Source organism: Chlorocebus sabaeus, chromosome 18 (genome assembly GCF_047675955.1).
Source record: "Chlorocebus sabaeus isolate Y175 chromosome 18, mChlSab1.0.hap1, whole genome shotgun sequence".
NCBI classification, from domain to species: domain Eukaryota; kingdom Metazoa; phylum Chordata; class Mammalia; order Primates; family Cercopithecidae; genus Chlorocebus; species Chlorocebus sabaeus.
This window is the reverse complement of record NC_132921.1, coordinates 18,186,003-18,212,084: the sequence shown is the minus strand read 5'-3', so window position 1 is coordinate 18,212,084 and position 26,082 is coordinate 18,186,003. Positions and strand designations below refer to the sequence as shown.

Below are 26,082 nucleotides of genomic sequence, written 5' to 3'. Positions count from 1 at the left end.
CCCAGAAGTTATCTATATAATTATGTTTTTTCCTTTAATTTCCTTATTAAAACTTATATTTTAGATTGAGTAAAATTAAAGAGGTTTATTATTTTCCTGATTTAGATATTTTAGTACTTCTAAGTAGGGGGAAGCTGACATAAATGCAAAATGTTTAGCTTAAATTTATGATCATTAGGCTGGGCGCTGTGGCTCACACCTGTAGTCCCAGCACTTTGGGAGGCGGAGGCAGGTGGATCAGCTGAGATCAGGAGCTCGAGACCAGCCTGACCAACATGGTGAAACCCGTCTCTACTAAAAATACAAAAATTAGCCAGGCGTGGTAGCATGTGCTGGTAGTCCCAGCTACTCAGGAGGCTGAGACAGGAGAATTGCTTGAATCCAGGAGGCGGAGGTTGCAGTGAGCCAAGATTACACCACTGCACTCCAGCCTGGGTGACAGAGTGAGACTCCGTCTCAAAAAAAAAAAAAAAAAAAAAAAAAAGGTGTGTATATATATATATATGAGATCATTAATTGTTTGGTATAATCTCTATTTATGTCAATATAGGTAGAAGACAAGAAGAAAGTAGAAGTTCCTCTGACCAAATTTCACTGTGTACATAACATTGTCTTTCACTGTGTAACTTTTTATTAGAAGGCAGAATAAAAAGGTTGATATTCTCTCTGACCTAAACGCTTTTTGAGAGACAGTGAGCAAAAGGCAGCAAACCTGGATAACCCCCAGATTTGCACAACTAGGATTGAAATGTATTAAATATGTGATAATTTTGGCCTTTTTTTTTTAATTTGAGACTGTCATAAGACAGCAGACCTTACATTTTTAACCTATAGAATATACTATTTATCTTGTTTGAAGAAATAAAATAACTTTTTATTACTATACTGTGCTCATATATAAATAAATGCTGTGATTCATGTTCAGTAGGAAAAGGAGGAAGAAGAGCATATATAATCCCAAGAGAATATCTTTCAGTCTTTTAGTGCTCACGTACCATGGCTTGTTACTGAACCAAATGTGTTAGTGTGTGGATGAAACTTTTTTTAAAAGTTTCAATTAATCATAATTCCTATTCACAAAAAGATTGTGACTCTTTGCTTTTACTTGAAAAGCCTGTCAAAAGGCCAATAATCGGGAAAAGATAATTGTCCTCTCATCTGCCACTGAATCGCATGTAAACCTCACTAACTCCTCATGAGTTGGAGTCTTGTGCCTGTAGCTCTCCCAGGCTACTCCTGCAAGCTGGTAGCCGTACAGTTCTGGGTCTCAGAAGTGGCCCTACTCCCACAGCTCCTCTTGACATTGCTCTGATGGAGATTCTGTGGCAACTCTGACCCTGCAGTAGGTTTCTGCCTGGGCCCCCAGACTTCGCAATACGTTTTTTGAATTCTAGGTGGAGGCTGCCATGGCCCCACAGCTCATACAGTCTACATGTCTACAGAGTCAACACCACAAGGAAGCTGCCAAAGCTTACTGCTTGTACCCTCTGGAGCTGCACCACAAGCCTCACTTGGACCTGCTGGAGTCATAGATGGAGTGGCCAAGGAGTACTGCACCAGAATGCAGGGAGCAGAGTTTTGAGGCGGCTTTGAGCAGTAAAACCACAGAGGGCACCCTGGTCCTGCCTCCCAAAACTACTCTACCCGCCTAGAACTCTGGGACTGTCATAGGAGGGACAGCCTGAAAGAGCTCTGCGATGCCTTCAAGGTCTTTCTCCCATTGTCTTGATGTCTTACCTGGCTTCCTTCTACTCATATCCTTAGAAAATGGCCACTTACCACACCCTTAGTTTGTTCTCTGAACATACCTTTTCAGTCTTTACATGGACAGGCTGCAAATTTTTCAAATCTTTCCACTATTTTAATTGTAAATTCCATCTCCCAATGATTTAATTTTGAAGCTTCTATGACTTAAAGTGTTAGAATATCTCATTTCAAATCTACCCAAGTTGGCAGAAGCTCTGAAATAAGCTTCTGTAGGATAACAGAATAAACTGTGTCTGTTACTATGATATGAGGGGAAAAGAAGAAGAATGAAGAGACATCTAAGAACAAACATCTGTATTCTTTTCCTATACCAATGCTGGGTAGAAGGAGCTTGTGGATAACACACTGATGAGTCTGTTTACCCACCTGGCAAATGAAGGGTCTCCTCTAACCCTTAATCAGGTGTTAATTTATGAGACAGATATTAGATTTGTTTTCAGCATCATTCTTACCACCTTTCTTGTAGATTTAAAAGTCTGGTTAACATATTCCTTCAAAGAGGAAGGGATCTCTAAAGGAACAAATGTTTATTAAGCACCTACTGCATGTCAGGTACTATGCTAGGTGCTTTATATAAAATATTTTATTTAATCTTGTTAGGAATGCTGCAAAATAGGTCATTTTTAGGTTTATAGTTTCTATAAGCCTAGAAAACTAATGCTTATACCAAGGTTGAAAAATTTACCCAGTAGCTTACATATAGTAAGGGGCATGATCAGGATGTATCATATAGAGGTTTTATTCCAGAGCCCACAATAGATCTTTTAGTACCAGGCTGTAGCTCTGACCCATCTGTATATTCATGTGGATAGAATATTCTTGTCTTTCTTATATGAAACTATTTCACAGAGCCATTTTCTTAGAAAAGAAGTAAAATTTTAAAAACTTTTTATTTTAGCTATTTTCCATTTCTCTATTTTCTATATGAAGTATACATTTTTATATAAAATGATTTAAGTAGTAGCAGACATTGAACCAAAATGACTTTAATATAGGTGATTTTTCATTTTAGGTAAAAGCCTTTCTCTATGTTATTAAACAAAACTACTGTACTTAGCACATATACAATGTACCTCTTCAATTTTCTAGTTTTCTTAAAGGTAACAAGAGACATCTGTGTTCTAAATATCGAGATAGCCATTATTTAACTTATTTTAGGCATTTCGAGCATCTGCTATGTCTTAGGTACTATGTGTTAGGTTTCTATGTAGACATACAAGATAGATAGCGTTTCTGCTCTTCAGAAATTTGTCTGAAATATGTCTATATCTGTCATACAGATATAAGTTCAGTACATTGGAAATGGTGATAGAGACCTTGTTGATTTTAGAACCCCCCTATATTCCTGTTTCAGGTTCACAAGATCTATCTTTTAGCATCAGAGTCCCTGACTTTATTTGTTCTCACATCTCTATTCCTGAATTACTTCCCTAGTTAACACCTTAACTCTGTTTTGAGATCTGGAGAACTAGAACTATGCTTTCTGATTTGTAGGCAACGACACTCCTGAATGCTGGTAAGATCAGTTAATGTTTCAGACAAGTATTGGAATGTCCATTTGTACTCAGCAAGTATTTGCTGAGTGCCTTCTCTATAGTTCAAGCATTATGCTGCTCTAGGAACATCAGTCAACAGTACAGACATGAAGCCTTTAGGAAGCTTACATAATCTAGTAGACATTCTAAAATGGTCTTTAGATTTTTGCTTTGAGATCATCTGTCCCTGTCTCCTGGATTAGAAATAGCCTTCTCATTTCTTAGGTAATGGCCTGGCAGCACCCATATCCAGCCTTATCAGGATTAAATAAGCCTATTTGGCTTCTAATTTGATGTTTCTCCCTAGGTACAGATAAATCTTTTCCTTCCTATTAGCAGTACATTTTTATTTTCTTGATTTAAACCATAGCTAAATCTTACTTCATAATTTTGTTAGATTTAAAATAGGATAGGTGCTCCAACAAGGCTGTAAAGAAGATAAATAGCGTTTTGAAAATAGATTTCTTGTTATTCATCACTGTGAAATTAAAATAGGCTCAGAGAGAAAAAAAGAATACATCATTGTGGTGGGTGGTTATATTTAATCTAAAAATACAAGTGATTATATGTTCATTAAATTTTTGTGGGCTGGAGAAGGAGGGTTTTATCTTTACTTTAGATTAACATTTCCGAAAGTGTATTTCATGAGAATGTTCGTTTCATAGGGGAAAAACAAAAGTGGGAAAAAAGAAACAGAATTTTGTGGTCATATAAGTTTAGAAAATCATGGTTTTCTGCATAATTTGTCAGGGTCTTTAGGGTTTTAGGTTATTGTAGTAATTTATATATTAAGTCATAAAGGTCTGAACTATGACAATTGCAGAGACAGTTTAGATCAATGGTTATTTAGGGAGTTATTAAAGGTTGGAATCAGTATGGCTTAGACATTTAATTGGTGTGAGAGTAAGGGCAAGGAATAAGTGAATAGTCATCTGCAGGTTTCCCATTTGGCCAACTGGGTAAATAATGGTGCCATTATTGGGGAGACTGCAGGAGAACCAGGTTTGAAAGGAAGATGATGAGATCAATTTAGATAAGATTGAACTAGTAATTTATGAGACATTCAAGTGGGCATGTCCAGGAGATAACTGGGTAGGTCTTTGTCTTGTGAAAATATTTTTTAAATTTTGGAGTCTTCAGAGTACTTGTGAAACTTAAAACCACAAGAGTGAAAGTCATTCCAGTGGAGTGTGTAAATTAAGAAAATGGCTAAGGATGATACACTGATAAACACCAACTTTGAGATGAGTGATAGAGGAACTCAAGCAGAAAGAACAATAATGGGAAGAATTTTATTTTAATGCTGTGGGAAAGAGGATGTTTTGTTCCCACCAAGTTGAATATAGAAAAACAAATATCTACAAACTATGGGGATTGCATCTTGCTTTCACTTATTTATTGCTAAGTCATGCCTAACAGTACTAAGTTTCTCAAGTCTATAATTGGCAGGAAGAATTTTCTAAACCTAGTAGAGGTGATGATAGTACTGCCTTAGGACTTCTGTATTATTTTAGGGATGGGATTTTATTCTAACTCATATTCTTACAAAAATTGAAAAGAGAATTTTTTCTTTTCCTACAACTGTTCTTGGATACTAAAATAAGTATTAAAAATGGGGAAGTGTTATTTCAAATCACCTTATAGTCAGGAAAAAATCCAGAAAATTCTGACTTGAAAGAAGACAACTTTACATAGCAAAGTAGATGACTCAGACCTATTGATTGGAACTCATCAATAATGAACTAGAATGGGAATGAAAAACTACTTCTTCAGAGCAGTGTTATGGAAAAGATCTTTTAAAATACAGCAATATTTTGAATGTGAGCCAAAAAGAACTAAGTCTAGCAAGCATTTCAAGATAATATTAGTGATGAATTGAGTTGGACAACAAAGTATTGATATTTCATTTCTACTTTGAAATTTCACATTTCACCTTTGGTGTCTCCACATAGTTGTACATCTCATAAGTTATGAAAGCGTAACCTTTAAGCACTCAAGTGCCTCTAATATACTACAGTATTATCCATTGCAGCTTGAGAAATAACTGTTTCAACCAATCTAGAGTTGCTTATACTGACTTTTAAGTGTTAACTGTTTTGGTAAGATTATGATATGTGATGTTAATATACATCTACATCTTTGCAGTTATTACTTTAGTTCTAGTAAAATCATATTCAGCAGAGTTGGACTAGTAGAATGAGCCTCTTGGTTGTTCATTCCTGCAGCATTTTTAGTAAACATACATATCCTCAAACATTTTTAGGAAGAATTACAATATTTTTAAAGTATTTGCAAGGTTGTTTGGCACGTCTCTCTTTACAGGATAATTAATTTTTAGCTTTAATGTTAATAAAGAAGATACATTCATGTATCTGTATATATAACACTGCTATTAACCTTTCTTTTGAAACTTTCTCATGTAACTGCAATTACTTGATCATATTATGCCTTTATAGAAATGTGCTATAGATTCAAACATATGCCTTTGTCTTTTAAAGTCTATATTGTATATTAAGAAACATGCAGCAGAGTGAATTCATATTGATAAGTACTATCTTTTCAAAGCATTGGTAACATCTAATGACATTTGGCAATATATATGTAGATGTGCATAAAAATATAAATTCTTGCCGTCTGACATGGGTTTTTCTGGCTTTCTGTGCCTTAATCATTCAGTGTTTTACTCTTGGTCACCTAAACTTTCACCAATTGCATTTTCAGTTTTTTCCCAGTTGTGTTTTAACCAGCTTTTTTTTTTCTTTTTTCTTTTTTTTTTTTTTTCCATATTTCTATCATTCTGGCGTAGGGCACTTCTGATCTGCAATTGTTCTGTAATGTCTTAGAAAATTTTAAGTGATATCAAAAGCATGATATATGTAGTTATTTTATTTAAGATACAGTTAGGTATTTTTAAATCAAAATCAATTGCCTAGAGTTTTAAAATGTTAAAAAAAAAAAAAAAAAAGTAAACCAACATGCTGTGTGTAAACCTATTCTGTACTTACCTTACACACTGAATGTGTCCAGTCTTACTTCAATGCAACTCTAAGAGTTTCCGGAAGTGTAAATGTTAAGAAAAATGTTTAACTTTGTTGCACAGAAGTATTTGCAGATCAGCATTGCTGACTACCAAAAAACATATAGTAACATACAATGTCATCTGATTTTTAGTGGTGCTTCCATGTTGCTGCAGTTAAATTCTGTGCATCAAAATAATTGGCCTTTGTGTACTAGATGTGATTCAATTACATCTTGTTTTTATTGAAAATGTGCAAACTGAGTGAATCCTAATTTTTCCATATACTTTTATAGCCGTGGCTCTGATAACATCTCATTTGACATCTTTTTTCTGTGTATTAGTCAGTTAGGAAAAAATTGCATCTTTAAGATGAAACCTTAAGTTCCAGTTTTTATGCAGAATGATTTAACTACTATAATTTCTTAATATTCATTTGTGGCAAAGATCACTTAATTTTCCCAGAGCTTTACTTCTCGGAAATATATTTTTTTCTCAAGTCTAACCTTGGCTTTTTCTTCAGCACAGTAATTACATATTTTAAGAAAAATCCCCAGTTGAGACACACATAGTTAAATCTCACTCGTGATGAAATATTTTAAAGAGCTTATTAAAATGTTTCTCAATATTCATATTTATGACATAATCACTATGTGATAATAGGAGAAATTATGAGTTTCACTAGTACCTCTTAACATGAACAAATTTATTGGAAGAGTTATCAGAAACTTTGAAATTCTACTTAGTCCTACTCAGTATCCTTAGAAAACTATACTTTTAGAAATGTACACATTCATTTGCTATAGAATTATCTTAATTAGAAATTAAAAGTGAAACTATTTCTTTCCTGTGGCTTTAAATGAAAAATAAAACCCTTTGGGTTTTGGGTTTTTATTACTTTTTGATATGTGTTTGACATATCTATGTTTGTTTTTAGAAAACATACTCTTGTTTGTAGAAAAATATATAGACATCATGACATTTGTTAAATATTTAAACCATATTCCTTCAACATCCTAACAAAGGGATCTATTCACTAACGTTTCTGTACGTTGATTTATAACATTATTCTAGACAATGCATTTTAAGTTAACTTTTGTAAAAAAAAAAAAAAAATCCTAAGTTTTCTCTTTTTAAGAATATTTGCTTGGGCTTCATCTAATTTTTACCTTATCCCCTAAAATTATGTCACCTGAACACATCCATTACATTTCTTACCTAGACTGAATAAAGCAGAAGTACCCAGATTATTAATATTTTTATTTATTTAAACGAGAGTATGCCATAGATTTTATTTTTAAATAGAGCTATTCCTTGTCAGACAGCTAGAACATTGGATAATAACCCCCTGAATTCTACTAAAACTATGGAAAACATTCACCAGTTTGCTTGCAAATCAACTCTGCTGCATGCGTTCACAAGTTTCATAAAGATTGCATGCTTTCTGTTTTCAATACAAATTGTATTTTTTTTTCACACCCATCCTTGCTTTTTATTTTTTAATTTTTGTTTCCCTTTTCTTGGTTGGATGCCTTTGTGTGTTTATTCCAAATCCCTGTCCAGTCCTGGAGTTTGAACTACGGAAAGCCAAGGAGACCATTCAGGCCCTCCGAGCCAACCTGACAAAGGCCGCAGGTGTTGTACATAAAACTTTTTTGAGACTTTTCAACTTTGACAATGTAGAAGTAGCAGAGATATTTTAAAATGTAAAATAGTAAAATACTATTTATGTTTTTTTCCACCAGAACATGAAGTTCCTCTACAGGAACGAAAAAATTACAAATCAAGTCCTGAAATTCAGGTGAGTGATGGAAGACAAATGTAAAATTATCTTCCACATAAAATGGTAACATAAATATTGAAGGAGGAAAACTTATAATTTCCTGTTTGCCTCTTATTTTGCTTCCAGGAGCCAATCAAACCTCTTGAAAAGAGAGCTCTAAACTTCTTAGTCAATGAATTTTTATTGAAGAATAACTACAAGCTTACATCAATAACCTTTTCAGATGAAAACGATGATCAGGTAAAGTTAGTTTTTATTTTTACAATAATTTTTTTTTTACACTTATAATTCACTTTCTCTTGTACATAGTTTCCTTTTTTTTTTTGTAAGTTATTGTATAGTAAAATTCTACAAGGCTAGTTACCAGAAACAGCAGTCTCTTGCCTACCCAGTCTATAAATTCTATTGGCTTACAGATTTTATTCTTTCCCTGTTGCTTTCTACATAAAGACTTTTCATTCTTTCTAGATTCCTTTTTACCACTCCTCAGGGACTATATGGTCCACTCATTTTTGCATATATTCATAAAGTATGCTTTTTAAAGACATATACTTGATAGTATAGGTTATTGTATACTTATAAATCCAGTTTAACTATAAACCTCCTCAATTGCACTGTAACAATTAAGATGTTAGATAAATATATGACAGTATTTAAGAGAGTATATGGTAAATGAGAGTGAGAAAATCAGCTGTGTCTCTCTGAATAGGGGCCAATTTTAGAACTTTATTATTATTATTATTATTTTCCAGATAAAATCTTTTAAGCAAAAAAGATGTCTTATTTTAGTGTCATCTCTCAAATGGAATATTTTGACTTCTTAGTGCTAATGGATCAGTTTGAATCTTGTACCTTAAAAAAGTAAATGCCAGCAAATTTATTATGTAGGAATCTGAAGGCCATGATTTTAAATCAAGATTATTCTGTTGGTTCGCAAAATCTCCTATAAATCCTTTAGCAAAAATAGAAATTTTCTTAGTAAGATAGTTCAGTTCTCTCCTCAGTTATTAGAATATATTTGGCAAAATTAAATGCAATAAGTATCTAGTTATATTTTATTCAATGGTAGCATCACTGAACATGTGCTATGTAAGAGACATTAAACTAATATTTAACTAACATGAGTGTTATGCAATGCTATACTATGGTTATAGTTTGGGTTAATCGTGTTTTTTAAATGATTGACTAAACAGCGAATAGGAAAGATTTTGAATATGTGAGAAACATTGAGAGGTCAAAAAGAACACAGAAAAGGAGGAAAAGAGGAGCAAAAAATAGATGGAATACATAGAAAATAGATAATAAAATGGTTAGATTAAAACCTAGCTCTATCAGTATTCACTGTAAATGTAAATGATTAGTCCTTCTCAAATAAAAATCAGAAATTAGAGATGTCAACAATGCTCTCTCAATAATTATAGAACGAGTCAACAGAAAATCATTTAGGATGTAGAAGACTTGTGCTACGTTATAAACCAATTGGGCATAATTACAATTTATAAAATACTTCATCCTTCAACAGTGGATACATACTCTTTTTAAATTCAAATGGTTCACTTACAAAGGTAGACCATATTATGGGTTATAAAACAAGTCTTAAGATGGTGAAATTACACTAGCAATTAGTAACAAAGTTATTTCCAAATAACACGTGAGTTAAAAAAGAAATTAAAAGGGAAATCATAAAGTATTTTGAACTGAGTGAAGATGAAAACAAAACATATCAAAATTTGTGGGATATAACTAAAATAGCACTTAGGGGGAAATTCATAGCACTAAATGTCTATACAAGAAAAGAAAACATTTCAAATCAGTGAAATCAAGTTCTGCCTTAAGAAACTAAAACAAGAAAACCAAGTGAAACCCAAAGTAAGTAGAAGAAAGGAAATAATAAAGATGATAGCACAAGTCGATACAGGCAGCAGAAAACAATAGAGAAAAATTAAATAACAAACAAGTAGTCCTTTGAGAAGATCAATAAAATTGATAAACCTCTTGCCTAACTGATTAAGAAAAAAAGAGAAGATACAAATTACCAGAATCAACAATGAGCAAGGTTACATCACTACAGATTTTACTTATATTAAAAGAATAATAAAAGAATGTTATGAACAACATTTCTTGTAAGAAGACAACTGCCAAAACACACTCAAGAAGAAATAGATTATTTGAAGGGCTTTATATTTATTAAAGAAATAAAATCTGTAGTTAAAAATAATCCTACAAAAAAACTCCAGGTCTGGATGGCTTCACTTGCGAATTTGACCAAACATTGAAGGAAGAAGTAATACAAACTCTTCTAGAAATTAAAGGTAAGGGAATATCTCCTGACTCATTCAATGAGACCAGCATACTTCTGATATCAAAACCAGAGAAAGACCCTGCAAACAAATAAAATTACAGACTCATTTCCTTTATGAATATAGATATAGAAATTATACATAACATTTTAGCAAATCAAATTAAACAAAATGTTAAAAGGACAATTCATTATGACCAAATGAGGTTTATCCCAGGAATATAAGGTTGAGTTCATATCCAAAAATCAGTCATCATAATTCATCATATTAAAAAGAAAATAATATAATCATCTGAGAAGATGCAGAAAAGGCATTTGACTCAATCCAATATCCATTCTCTTTTAAAACTTTAAAGAAATTAGAAATAGAGGGACATTTCCCCAACTGATAGAGGACGTTTATAGAAAGTCTATCACTAACGTCATTCTTTTTTTTTCTTTTTTTTTTTAATTATTATACTTTAAGTTCTAGGGTAGATGTGCACAACGTGCAGGTTTGATACATAGGTAAACATGTGCCATGTTGGTTTGCTGCACCCATCACCTCATCATTTACATTAGGCATTTCTCCTAACGCTATCCCTCCCTCAGCTCCTCATGCCCTGACAGGCCCTAGTGTGTGATATTCCCTGCCATGTGTCCAAGTGATCTCATTGTTCAATTCCCACCTATGAATGAAAACATGCAGTGCTTGGTTTTCTGTGCTTGTGATAGTTTGCTGAGAATGATGATTTCCAGCTTTATCCATGTCCCTGCAAAGGACTGAACTCATCCTTTTTTTGACTGCATAGTATCCCACACTAACATCATTCTTAATGATGAAAGATGGAGACAAAAACAAGAACATTTATTCTCACTACTTCTATTCAGCATCATACTGAAGATTCTAGCTAGTGCAATAAGGCAAGAAAAAGTAATTCAAGCACACATTTTGGAAAGGAAGAAATAACAATCCTTATTCACCAATGACATAATCGTGTGTATAGAAAATCCGATAGACTCTCCAAAAAAGGTACAAAAACTAAGTGATTTTAGCAAGGTTGTAGGAAACAAGGTAAGTATACAAAAACCTATCGTATGTTATTTTAGCAACAACCAATTGGAAATCAAATTTTTTAAAATATCATGTTCAGTAGTATTAAAAAATAGGAAATAACTTAGGAATAAATCTGACAAACAGCTTCTACACTGAAAACTACTTAACATGCTAAGATAAATTAAAGAGATTTAAATGAAGAGATATTGTGCTCATGGACCAGAAAACCCAACATTGTCAAGGTAACAATTTTGATTTGTATTTTCAGTGAAATCTGAATCTCACTTTTCACTGGCATTTTTGTGGAAAGTAATGAATTTTTTCTAAAATTCATATGAAAAGGAAACAGCAAAACAACTTTAATAAAGAAAAACAAATATGGAAGACCTAAACTACCTGGCTTCAAGTCTTAAAAGATATTATAGTAAAGACAGTGTAATACTGGTATATAGATGAATAAATTGATGAAACAGAATAGAGTCCAGAGATAGACTTACACATAGATGATCTGTTGAATTCTGACAAAATGCAAAATACCTTCCATGCGGAAAGGGTAGTCTTTTTTTTAACAAATGGTAATGGAACCATTTGCCCTAAAAAAATAAACATCAAACCATACCATATATAAAAATTAACTCAAAATGGAGCATATACTTAAATATAGATCCTAAAAAGCTGTAAGGCTTCTAGAGGAAAACAGGGGAAAAAATCACTGCAGGCTTGGAAGATAGGTAAAAGATTTATTAGATATGACACAAAAAGCATGATGTTCTCTGTCAGATTTGCTCTCATCAAAATTGATAACTTCTGCTCTTTGGAAGCCACTTTTAAGTGAATGAGAAGACCGAGAGGGTGAAAATATTGCAAGTAACATATCTGATAAAGGAGTTATATCCAAAATATATAAAGTACTCTCTAAACTTAATAATAGAAAATTAATCCATTTTTTAAAAGAATGGACAAAAAATTTAAACAGGTGCTTCACCAAGGAAGTTATATAGATGGAAAATAAGCACGTGAAAAAGATTCTCAACATTAGTGTTTATTAGAGAAATGCAAATTCAATCACACTGAGATACCACAACACATCAATTGGAATGTTTAGCTAAGACTGGATGAAGTTTTGGCAAGGATAACGGAGCCACTAGAAATTATTTCTAGTTCTAAGCTCAAGGCAGATACGTCTTAAATTTTGGATGAATGATAGATAAATGGACATTTGAATTATGTGTGATGTTCATTTAATAAGTTTTTTCTTTTTTTTAAGCTAAAAGTTGTTTAGTTCTTGTTGTGGGCCAAGCACTGTGTTAAGGCTTTTGTATACATTTAATTTATCCTTACAAAAATGCTAAGAGGTAATAAATGTTTTACCCATTTTACAGATGACCAGTTTAAACCTCCCTCAAATTAATTTATAACAGTGATAGTGGGGAAAGACACAAATTCCATACTTCATGTGGTTTTCTCTAAAGCCCCCCACTTGTAATACTCATATCTGCCTCAGGTTTAGTCCTCAATAATAGCTATCTCATTATTCAAATAAACCATCAAAGGAATAAGAATATCACATTTAGAATGTTCAAATTAGTATGTCAATTTCTCATGGAGGTTCTCATAGGTTATAATATATCAAATTAGTACTAAAATTCTGATACAGTGGAGGAAGATAGAATGGTGAGACAATGTATTTACATGCAGTTGATTACTCAGCAACTTTATAAAGCTCTTCTGAAGATCTTTGCCTATAGAATGCTTAAATTGCTATGCTTTTTTCTACTTTTAATAAAACTGTATTAGAGTTAATAAAACTGTTGAACATGTTTTAATACACAACAAATTGAAGAGTAGCTATTTGGATTCTGAAAATTGCCAGAAACATTTTTAATAATATGAATTATATTCACACATTTATAGCAAGAAGACATGCAGATTAAATTGTTTCCTTGCCCACTAGAGATTACACTAATGTATTAAGTTGGAGTAATAAAGGAAGAACAAAATTGATTTCTTTGAGTTTACTTATAACCTATAAATAATAGGTACAATTTATGTACTGAGACTTCCTTAATCTAGACATGTTTTATGATGTCATGCAAATATTTGAGCATGTTTTATGAGATTAAAGTTAATATAAAACAAAGTAAAAGGAGTTTATATTTTTAAGAGATATAATAAAAAATTGTGTAACATTTTGATACCTAAGACAATTAAACCTATTTATCTAGAAGCTGAGGAAACTTACAAGAATGATATTGGATAGTGGAAAGTATAAAATAAATTTAAGAATGTTATTTACTAACTTGGAACATACACTTTGATATTATAACAAAATTATGATTATATTGGGTTTTCAATATATTCACAGAGGCTGACTGTGGTGGCTCACACCTATAATCTCAACACTTTGGGAGGCCAAGGTGGGAGGATTGCTTAAAGCAAGGTGTTTGAGACCATCCTGGACAACAAAGCAAGACCCCATCTCTACAAAAAAAAATGTTTCTTAATTGGTTCGGCATGGTGGCGGGTGTTTGTAGTTTCAGCTACTTGGGAGGCTGAGGTGGGAGGCTCACTTGAGCCCAGGAGTTTGAGGCTACAGTGAGCTGTCTATGATTGTGCCACTGTACTCCAGCCTGCATGACACAGCAGGACCCTATCTAAAAAAACAAAACAAAAACAAAAACAAGGTATTAGCAATAATAATATGAATTTCAAAAATGCAAGATAAAATTTCCTCGAAGATTTTTTTATGTTATCATTTTTTATCTTTTAGGATTTTGAATTATGGGATGATGTAGGATTAAACATTCCAAAACCTCCAGACTTATTGCAACTCTACCGAGATTTTGGAAATCATCAAGTGACTGGAAAAGATCTTGTAGATGTGGCCAGTGGAGTAGAAGAAGATGAATTAGAGGCCCTTACACCAATTATAAGCAACCTTCCTCCAACTCTTGAAACTCCCCAGCCTGCAGAGGTGAGAGATAGCAACTAATTAGTCAAGTCCACAAAAAGTACTTAAACTATGTAAAAGCATACAGTGAGATCTTGAGTTTCTGTTTTTCTCCTGTTTTGATTTTAGAACTCCATGTTAGTACAGAAATTAGAAGATAAAATTAGTTTGTTAAATAGTGAGAAGTGGTCATTGATGGAGCAAATCAGAAGACTTAAAAGGTGAGTACTTGATCATCATTCCCAAAAATCCTCTTAAGGTGTTTAAAGGTATTGGCAAGTTATGCAAATATAGGAAACAATATTCCAGTTGTAAGGCATAATGGCCTCACATTTTAATAATTCTGAAAGAAAGTTTTATAATTGTTTAATATATTTAAAATAGTAATAGGTATTTTTTCTCAAAACAAGTTACTAAATCAATATGGTGATCTTACAATCAATTGTGTCTTGACACTAAGAAATAAGATATTTTGATTTCTCCTTCATTAGTTGTACGTATTTCCCATTCATTATTCCGTTTAGTTCTTATAATAATTCTGTGGGTTTGAGGGAGTTATTCCCAGTTTGCAAATGAATAAAAGAAATTTAAGTGCCAATCAAGCAGGGTTTTTAAGGCCATTTTTATGCTTCACTCTTAAGTTTATAGCTACATTTTTAGGTATATGAAGCATCAGTGAATATTGCATAAAAAAGATTTATCACTTGCCAACCATTTGCTACTAATACTTTTAAATATACTTTTAAAACATTAAACCCATTATGAGATTTATGCTAGTTTTCAAAAATACAGTTGTCCTCTGGTGATTTCTCTTAATTTCTCTTTCTACAGTGAAATGGACTTCCTCAAAAATGAACACTTTGCCATCCCAGCAGTTTGTGACTCTGTTCAGCCTTCTTTGGATCAGTTGCCCCACAAAGACTCTGAGGACAGTGGACAACATCCAGATGTAAATAGTTCAGACAAGGGGAAAAACACAGACATCCATCTTTCAATATCAGATGAAACTGATTCCACTATTCCTAAAGAGAATTCCCCAAATTCATTCCCCAGGAGAGAAAGAGAAGGAATGCCACCTTCTTCTCCATCAAGTAAAAACACAGTTCATTTTGATAAACCCAATAGGTTAGTATGCCTCCTATATTTTGAAATGCATCTTTTAGCTATTTAGTGTGTGTCAAACGGGAAGAGCTACTGTTTTTATTTAAACTGTTTTTGTAGATCAAATATATGAATTTTTATATTTAACATGAACTTAACACATAGCAAAGTAGTTGTCACAAAAAAAGTCACAAAATTATTAGTTACTAAATTAAATTAAATCAAAAAGGAATTACCCATGAATGGGCTAAGTTCTATCTTAGCTAAGTACTTAAACCCGTAACTAATATGTTATTACTGTGTGCTACAAACACCCAGTGCTTTTTTCTGTATCCTTTAGTCATTATCAGACTCAGAGGAATATTTTGGTGCTGCATAGTTGCCTGTGTTAAAGAAGGAATAATTTTTGCTCCTAGTTGTTTTTTTTTTTTTTTTTTTTTTTTGGTCTGTGTCTGCCTCCATTACAAATATTACATCATTAGTATTCTTTTAATTCATATGTTTAATTTATATTGGGTTACAGAATCACAGATGACAAAAACCATGGTCCCTGTACTTTGTGATTATGTTTCTTAGTGGAGGGGACAAAATATAATTTTAAAACTCTTAGATTATAATTAAAAAATACTTTTAAGAAAGGAATATTACTGAGCTCTTTTTATATGTCACACAGAATTCTCAATGCTTTGTGTATATTAACTCATTTAAGTCTTATGGTACATTTTCAGCCACAAGGTCATACTTCATTTCCTATTAAATAGAGAGATGTTATGCCTACTCTGAGCATGTAATAGAAAAGCACAACTAATTTGCTTCAGACTTACAGGTCCTCATTATTAATAAGAAGTATTGGATTTTTATTTAAGTAAAGCTTTTCACTCATGAACCACAACTTTTTCTGTGTATAGTAGGGGTGTGTGTGTGTGGGTGTCTGTTTCTCTGTCTGTGTTGGTCACAGAATTGAAACAGACATGGCCCAAACCTCAAACCTTATAGTATGAGAGAGACAGACAAGCAATAACAGTAAGGTATGAAAAGTAGTATAATAAAATAAGTTCAGCTTGCTTTGGGAACATGTAATCAAGGCACTAACCTAGTCTTCAGAGCAGGAAGGTTTCATAGAAGTGTCATCCAAGGTTTGAAAACTATGTAAGAGTTAACAAGCAAAGAGGTAAAAGAAAGAGTGTTCCCACGTGCACAAACAAAACAGTGCTTTAGGGGAATAAAGAAGGACTTAGTAAGGCTTAAGCAAATAATGCTAGTGAAAGGAAGGATAGAAGACAAAGTTGGAGAAATAAGCAAAGTCTAAGAAGTCATGTAAGCTTGCATTAATTCATTGTAGAGGTTGGGACATGATGGTATCTAAGCTTTAGAAAGGGTCCTCTGAGCTAGAGGTAATTGGAAGGTAGCAAGACTGGGAGCAAGGAAACTATACAGGTATATGTTGGAAGAACCCAAGTAAGAAATGATGGAGGCCTGTTCTATACTGAAACATTGGTAATGGGAAGGGAAAGAAGTATATGGATCTGCAAGATTATTAGAATCTGCAAGATTATTAGAAGTTGAAAGACTGAATGGATTTGGGGTAAAAATAAAGGGAAGGAAGCCAGGGACGATGGCATTTGTCTCTAATCCCAGCTACTTAGGAGGCTGAGATGGAAGAATCGCTTGAGCCCAGGAGTTCTAGACAGCATGGGCAATACAGCAAGACCCCGTCTCAAAAAAAAGGATCAAGCCTGATTTGAGGTTTCTGACTTGGGCAAGTGGAAGGATTATGGTCCCCCTCTGAGGGAATATGAGAGGAGCATAAAACAGCAAAAGGCTCAAGCTTTGGTACAGTACTCTATAATCATAGAAATTACTGAGCACCACTTTGTGGTGTATATTAAATAAGCTTTATTATCTAATTATTGGTGTTAGCCTTTTCTTTGCAGATTTAACACATGAAGTACAACTCATAGTCATAATTTTATGAATAATACTACATAGAGACTGGTAGTGTTTTAGAAATATAATGTTTTAACCTCCTTTATTAAACATAAATAGGCTAATATTTTCAACTGCAAACAGAAACTTTCTTTAAAATGTATCATGAATATTGAATGAGCTGCGTCTCCATTTATCTTTAGACTTATTGTATGTGGTTTTCTAATATTCAGATTTATCATTAGCTATGTATATCTGCAAAATTTTAATTCCTCTCAGCAATATACCAGGTCAACCTTTGTATCCACTTTACCTTTCTGTTTATCTTTTTGGGACCATAGAGAATTGGGGTTGGGAGAAAGTCCTTATTTCAGATTTTCAAATCAGTTCTATAGTCATTGATCTACTATACCACTTTAGGTTTGATCCACTAATTGTAACTGCCATTTTTTCACATAACATCAAATTACTGCAAGAACACCAGTTACTATTGATTTTTTTTCTCCTGTGTGACCTATATAAGTAAGTTTCTCCAGTGAAGTGTTCTTCAAGTCAGTGATGGCTCAGAAATCTGATTAGCATTTGTGGGATAGGATTAATGCTGGAATGGAAGTTATAATATGTAACTTAAATTTCTCCTTAAATGTCAATGGTAATTATTTGATATTGTCTCTTTTTCATACAACATTTTCTTCTAGGAAATTGTCTCCTGCATTCCATCAAGCACTACTCTCTTTTTGTCGAATGTCAGCAGATAGTCGTTTAGGATACGAGGTAAATTATACCACCTATTTCCACAACTTTTTAAAAACATTCTACTGTTTTTCTTCTTTTTAGTTTCTCTTCTACAGAAGCATCTGTGATAAGGCTCTATTTCAAATGCAAATCCATTATTTAAAAGAATGCTGTAAGATATAGTTCCTAACATTTTTAATTTTTAAGTAAAGTAGTTATTTCTGTTTTTTCTATTAACATTGAAGTGACCTTTTATAAACTCTGTTTTTAGTAGTATGTCTAATGACAGCATCTCTTAGATATAATTCAGAAAACCAACTTAAGTGTACACTGTTTATATATTAATTGTCTATTTAAATTACTCCATTATTTTCATTTCATTAGGAGTGGTTATGTCCAATAGTTGAGTTTATTAGCTTGCATATTAGTTTTTCTCAACTATTTTGTATTTATTTTTGCAGATTGGTCTTGAGGGGGTATTTTATTATTATTGTTTTTTCTTACCTCTGTACTCATTCCTCCTTTTCTAGCTGTTTTGTGTTTCATTTCACTTGACTTCCCATGGGCTTGTGTTCCACAATGCTATTGAGAATATCACAGAGCTAGTTAGAGGATGGTTTGGATGCACTCTGGCAATCCTCATTGTAAGACTGGATCACCTTCCGTAGCCTACGCCTTGTATTTCCAAGTTCTTTGTACAGATTATCACTATCGCTAATGGTTATAGCTTTGTGAGCATCTCTTCATGGACAAAAAGAAACACTGAGTCTTCCCTACTCTTGTGCTGTCCCCCCTACTTGTTCCCAGAAATGAAGCCCATTAGGTCTTCTTGGCTTCACCCTTGATTTTAATGGTATTTTAAATCTGTTTCTAGCCCAAAGAAATATTGATGTTGATTGGACCACTGTTGCTGTTGTTGTTGTTATTATAAGTTAAAATATTGGAATGTGTGTTTAGAGCAGAGGTGTCAGGACCTAACAAATGAACTTTTCTATATTATTATGCACAGAAGTTCTCCACTATCATCGTTTATTATTTGGTTTTCTAGGTGTCTCGTATTGCAGATAGTGAAAAAAGCGTTATGTTAATGCTGGGACGCTGCCTGCCACACATTGTTCCCAATGTGCTATTGGCAAAGAGGGAGGTAAGACACATAAAAGTATTTTCGTCCCAGTAATCCCATCATGTTGTCCATTTTTTGTCATTTTGAAGTTGAGTGTTATATTTTTATTTTCTTAAAGTCTATTACTTGCAATCATATTCTTACTTTTGTGCATGCATCTCTGCTCCTAGAGAATGGTTTTACACCTCTGTCAGGTGAGTTCAGTAAAACTGCATGGTATTCATGTTTTTCCAATTTTGCTTAAAGCATTGTTAGCTTCTGCAGCACTAACTATTACTGTAGGTCCATTTATGTGCCATGAACACTATCTGGTTTTTACATTACCAGTTAACTAATTATCTGTGCTCTTGGTATGATATGCTTCATTTGTCTACAGAAATGGACACTCTTTGTATTGAAAATTAACAGGGATGAATAATACAACACTAGTCATAAATGTACTTACACTTGCTGATTATAAATGTGTTATTATGCTCATTTGGCAATAAATCACATTTCTCTTATGATAGGATAGTTGTCATATTGACTACAACAACTTTTTAAAGTACCTTTTTTATTTTTCTTACAGTTAACCAGTTATTGACAGATGCTTTAAGTATCCAAAATACGTTTGCAAATATATTTGAGTCCACATAGCCTATGTTATGATCCATAAACACTATAGGAAGTTATCTTTATGGTTGTATTTATAAATTATTATTAAATATAGTTATATGTAGTCAATAAAAGATTAATGGGAAGTTATCTATAATCTCATTTAAATGACAGTGGATGATTTATTTGCAGATAATTTAAATTATTTTATTGAATTCTGTTTTTGAGATAACATTTTTGATCAAAAAAATTTATAAAGAATAGAAGAAGAATATTTTAGAGTGTATCATGTAACTTTCTATTGTCATTTTCTTAATATTTACCACGATTTTACTCATAGTTTCTGGGACCTACAGTACATATAGGTACATAATGCATTGGCAAAACCCATTTAAAGCTTATTTTCAATTATCCATTTAGCACAAGAAATTAGTACTGATCCTCAAGAAAACATGTAGAGCTTTAAAATTTTTTAGCCCCATAGGTATTTTTAATAAAAACAATTAAAAAGATTATTTTCCTACTGATGGCTTTATTTTTACCTAATTATTTTAAAATAGTCATAAGATATTAATAAATATGGAAAGTCTTATATGTCTTGAAGGATCAGTGTCCAATTTCAGATTGTTTTGCAGTTCTGCCTGGCAGAATGGTGTTTGAGCTTCTTTTCCTTTTTTAGCTTGTAACATAATCCATGTAATGTGTTAACGTTTGCATCCCTTTTACTGTATTTCCTTAATGTCATCTTTAGAGTATTACAGAAATCTAATTATTATGAAATTCAGTTTTAGCTTTTGTATTTTAATTTGTTGTATTATCATAAAAGACTACCACTAAAATCTGATTGTACTGCATGAAATATTTATAAATTTGCATCATCAGTAATCAGATACGTTATACATACAGATTATATACATATATGCACACATAGAACTAATTTGTGGTATGATGTTTACTTTTCTGGCTGATTTTAAATTTTTTATAATTAAAAATATATGATTTCATGAAAAACTGATCATCTATCTTTGTTCATTTAATTATTTGTATGTTTTATCAGAAAAGTTGCCATCTATAATAAAATGAAATTGTATTTCCTCAAAATTAAATTGACAAATAATGAAACATGTCTTAGAGTATTTAAAATCAATCCCTAGGCATAAAAGAACAAAACATTTTTTCATTACATCTCTTGATATTGAATTACTTTTTAATATTTCACCCCTATTTCTTCTTATAAATCTAAATATCTCTCTCTATGGGGAGACAGAGTTGTTTTTTCATTTTGTTTTGTTTTTTGGGGTTTTTTTATTTGAGGCAGGCTCTCGCGCTGTCACTCAGGCTGGAGTACAGTGGCACAGTCATGGTTCACTATAGCCTCAAACTCCGGGTCTTAAACATTAAATCTGCATTTTTATAAAACTCCTGTGATTGAAGGATTAATATTTTGACTTCTTATTTCTCATATTTGGTATACTCCTGTCAGCAAAAGCCTTTTTGTTGGTATTTAAATAAAATTTAAATGTTCTTTAGTAAACTGAACATAGTAATATCTTGACTGATTAAATAAAGCATTAGAAACAGGGTTTAATGTTTTGATTAATATGTTTACATGGTTTAACTTTTTTTAATGTAAAAAAAAGTACAATGAAAATTCCTTTTTTCCTGTCCTTGAGCTTCTGTCCCATATGCAGTCAATTTTGCTAGCTTCTAGCAAATGGTCAAGTCGTTTGACCATTTTTGAATTTGATTGTTTTTCTTCATGTTTTTGAGTTGTAAGAGTTTTTTATATATTCTGGGTAGTAAACCCTTATCATATATATGATTCGCAAATATTTTCTTTCATCCTGTAGGTTTTCTTTTTACACTCTTGACCATATCCTTTGATGGGCAAATGTTTTCCATTTTTATGAAATCTGATTTATCAATTTTTTTCTCGTGTTGTTTGTGCTTTAAGTATCAATTTTAAGAAACCATTGCCAAATCAATCAGTGTTATAGAAGATATATATATGTATATGAATATATATAAGAGCTAAAGCTATAAAACAATTACAAGAAAACGTTTTTTATATATATTTAGGTCAATGATTCATTTTGAGTTAATTTTTATATATGGAGTGAAACAGGGTCTAACTTTATTCTTTTCATATGGCTATCCAGTTATCCAGAAACGTTTGTTCAAGATAAAAAATTTCCTCTTTTGAACAGTCTTGGTACTTTTGTCAAAAATCAGTTGGGCCTAGATTCTTCAGGTTTATGTCTGGACTTTCAGTTCTGTTCCATTGGTCTGTATGTCTAGCCATATGCCACTACCACACTGTTTTGATAACTGTTGTTTGTAGTCAGTTTTGAAATTAGGACATATGAGTCCTCTAACTGCACTTCACTATTGTCTGCTCAGGGTCCCTTGCAGTTCCATATGAATTTGATGCTCAGCTTTTCACTTCTGCAAAACAGGTCACTGAAATCTTCATAGAGATTACATTAAATCTATAGATCTCTTTGGGAGTATTGTCATCCTAACAACATTAAGTTTTCCATTTCACGGACATGGAATGTCTTTTTGTTTTAGATCTTTAATTTCTTTCAGTAATATTTTGTAGTTTTCAGTGTACAGTTCTTTCACTTCTTTGGCTAAATTTATTCCTAGGTATTTTGTTCTCTTGGATGGTATTGTAAATGGAATTGTTCTTTTAATTTTCTTTTCAAAAAAGGAAAGATTTATCCTGATTTATCAAAACAACACTGGTCATTGTGTGTTGATCTTAAATCTTGCAACTTTGCTGCATTTGCTTATTAACTCTAATCATTTTTTATGGGTTCTATGATATTTTCTACATATATAGAATCGTGTCATCTGCACGTAGAGAGATAGTTTTGCTGCTTCTTTACCATTTAGATGGCTTTTATTTTTTGCTGTTGCTTAGTTGCTCTAGCTAGGACTTCCAGTACAATTTGGATGGTAATGTTTTGAGAAAGCAGATACCCTTGCCTTGTTTCTGATCTTACAGGAAAGCTTCAGTCTTTCACCATTGACTATGATGTTTGCTATAGAATTTTTATAAATGCCCTTTGTCATATTAAGGAAGTTTCCTTTTATCCCTAGTTTGCTAAATGTTCTTATCATAAAATGACATTGAATTTGCCACATGCTTTTTCTGCACCTGTTAAGATGATAATGTGATTTTTCCCCCTTCGTTCTACTGTGATATGCCTGCGTTATTAATACATTGCCTAATTTTATGTTAATCCACCCTCGCATTCATGAGATACATCCCATTTGGTGTTGGTTTGTAAACCTTCTAATGTGCTTTTGGATCTGTTGTTAGTATTTTGTTGAGTATTTTTGTGTCTATATTAATAAGGGATACTGTTCTGTGGTTTTCTTATCTTGTGTTTTGGTATTTGGTATTGGTTTTGGTATTGGGCTAAAGCTGGCTTGATGGGTATAGGAACTCTTCAGTCTGTTTCCTTGTTATATGCCTGTTGGGATTTTCTACTTACTGAATCAGTTTGGTGATTTCTGTGATTCTAGGAATTAGTTCATTTCATCTTGATTATCTGATTTGTTGAGGAGCAGTTGTTCATAGTATTAACTTATTTCTTTTAATTTCTGTAACGTCGGTACTAACATCCCTGCTTTCATTTCTGATCCTAGTTATTTGCATCTTCTCTCTTTTTCAGTCAGTCTAGCTAAACGTTTGTCAATTTTGTTTCTCTTTTCAAGAACCAACTTTTGATTTTGTTAATTCTCTTTATTATTTTTCTAGTCGATGTTTCATTTATCTCTGCTCTAATCTTTATTATTTCTTTCCTTCTGCTGGCCTTGGGTTTAGTTTGATCTTTCTGTAGTTCCATAAGACATTGAATTACTGACTTGAGATCTTTTTAAATACAGGTATTTATAGCTATAAATTTCCCTCTGAGTACTGCTTTTGCTATATCCCATTAATTTTGGTATATTGTTTTCATTTTCATTCCTCTCAATGTTTTCTCGTTTACTTCATGATTTCTTCCTTGACCTATTGCTTATTTAAGAGCATGTTGTTTAATAGCCACATATTCGTGGATGTTCCATTTTTCTTATGTTACTGATTCTTAATTTCATTCAGTTATAGTCAGAGAAATACTTTATATGTTTTTGATCTTTTAAACTTACTAAGAATTACCTTTGCCTAACTTATGGTCTGTCCTGGAGAATGTTCTGTGTGCATTTGAGAAGAATATATATTCTGCTGATGTTGAGTGGAGTGTTCTGTATAATTTTATTAGATTGAGTTGTTTTATAAAGTTTGGGTTCTCTATTTCCTTATTGACCTTCTGTCTAGAATTTCTGTGCAGTATGAAAGTAGGGTATTGAAGACTCCAACTATTATTGTAGAACTGTCTTATATTCTTTCAGAGATACTTTGTGCATGTATAAATTCAAATATGTGATCTTTTCCCCATGATTTAAACAAATGATACCATATTCTATGTACTATTCTCTACTTTGCTGTTTTTATACTTAACATTAGATTTTACTTTTTATATCATGATATAAAGAACTTACTATTAGTGTTTTCAAACTTTGACTACACCTTCAGTAAAAAAGATGTTTTATGTCATGTATCAGTATGTACTTACATATATAAAATTAAAAGTTTTATAAAACATAGTAAAGACAAGCAATAGCAAACACAATTTTATAAATATTTTGGAAAAGTAAAGAAGAAAAATCCTTAAATAAGCAATTAAAAAAGAAAAACATGCTGTTCACGACCCATTCAACTGATTTTGTGACCCACTGTTTTAAAGATAGTATAGGATAAAGATTTAATCAAAGCTGTCCAATAAATTAAACTTTTTTAAATAGAAAGCACGATGAATATAGGTATTAGCATTATTTGTTTTTCTTTAAAACAGGAAAAAGAAAAAAGTAACAACTTTACTCAATCTTCAGGTTACAATTATAATATTTTTTAATTCAGTGTATCTTATTTTAAATCTGAGATGCCATTGGTTGTTACAGTTGTTTCTTTAAGAAAGAAAAAGAATCCCAATTGAATTATGGCATGCTGTCTATCGTAAGATATACCCATAGTTCAAAGATACTAAAGTTTAACAAAAATATATACCTCTTAGGTTCTTTGAAATAATGGTAGTCTCTTTTTACTAACTTATATTTTAAAGTCAAATATTTATCTCTACTGTAATCTTTATTATTTCCTTCTGCTGGCCATGGGTTTAGTTGATCTTTCTGTAGTTCCTTGCCTGTTCATTTTGGGAGACAAAAATAAAAGATGGACTGATTTTTTATATGTGGCTTACATAGCAGTTCATTTTAATGGATTGGTTGAGGAAACTGGAATCTTTTGAGCCAAATTATAGAATAAATATATTTATCATTTGATAAATGTATATAGTAAATAAGCTAAAGTTGTTGGTTTTTCACAATTTCTGCTTTAACCACATTTGAAGAGGAAATTCTATAATTAAAAAATAAAATTTTATAAAAGATTACTTCAAGTAGCATTTTTGGTAATCATATATCAAAATTTAACTTTCAGTTTCATTCTGTGCCAAGGAAATATATTCTATCTGCTAGCTAAGTTGGAAAATCAAAGGAGAAATCTGGGGCTGAGATAGGAGAGGAAAAGAGGAGAGATTTAATAGAGACCAGCTTTTGGGATATTGGAAGTCTTCCAAAATTATATTGTGATGATGACTGTACAACTCTGAATATGCTAAAAACCACTGACTATACACTTGAAATGGATGAACTTTATGAAAGATGAAGCATATCTCAATAAAACTGTCATTGAAAAGGCAAAAGAGAAAACCACTTATCTCAGTAAAACTGTAACAAAAAAGTCAAGGGAAAGAACCAATTCCCTAAAAGTTTTTAAAGTAGTTGGTACCTCTACAGACCTCCCGTCTTATGAGAAACTAGACTTTGATCTTTTGCATTGTCACTCATGTTTCCTTCATGGAAAACTTACGAGTAATGATCACCTCAGAGGATCATAACTCTATGAGATTTATACAGTAGTATAGTGGATAAGTGTAATAAAGTAGATAGGATGTTTTGACTATCTTCTTTATACCTATGTGATGTTGGCATGTGTGCATGCTTAATTTTGTGAGTAAATCACATTTCTTTAGCAATAGTGAGACCTGAGGTAAGGTTATTTAAGTACTTAGGTTTCCTAAAGATTGAGCCCCAGAAATTATAGATA

At 32.3% G+C, this 26,082-nt stretch overlaps 1 protein-coding gene across 6 annotated transcripts in view; it reads left to right on the top strand.

Moving 5' to 3' along the window:
* RELCH (RAB11 binding and LisH domain, coiled-coil and HEAT repeat containing) overlaps positions 1-26,082 on the top strand; it is a 125,149-nt gene that overhangs the window by 31,142 nt on the left and 67,925 nt on the right. For all 6 annotated transcript variants that reach the window (XR_005236981.2, XR_005236980.2, XM_008013881.3 and 3 more), the window contains exons 3-10: positions 7,882-7,953; positions 8,064-8,119; positions 8,228-8,341; positions 14,207-14,410; positions 14,516-14,607; positions 15,218-15,511; positions 18,112-18,187; positions 19,197-19,292. Coding sequence is in view for 4 of the 6 variants with exons in the window: in XM_008013881.3 (XP_008012072.1) it covers positions 7,882-7,953; positions 8,064-8,119; positions 8,228-8,341; positions 14,207-14,410; positions 14,516-14,607; positions 15,218-15,511; positions 18,112-18,187; positions 19,197-19,292 (1,004 nt within the window). In the remaining 2 variants the exon portion in view is untranslated. The remainder of the gene's footprint in view (positions 1-7,881; positions 7,954-8,063; positions 8,120-8,227; positions 8,342-14,206; positions 14,411-14,515; positions 14,608-15,217; positions 15,512-18,111; positions 18,188-19,196; positions 19,293-26,082) is intronic.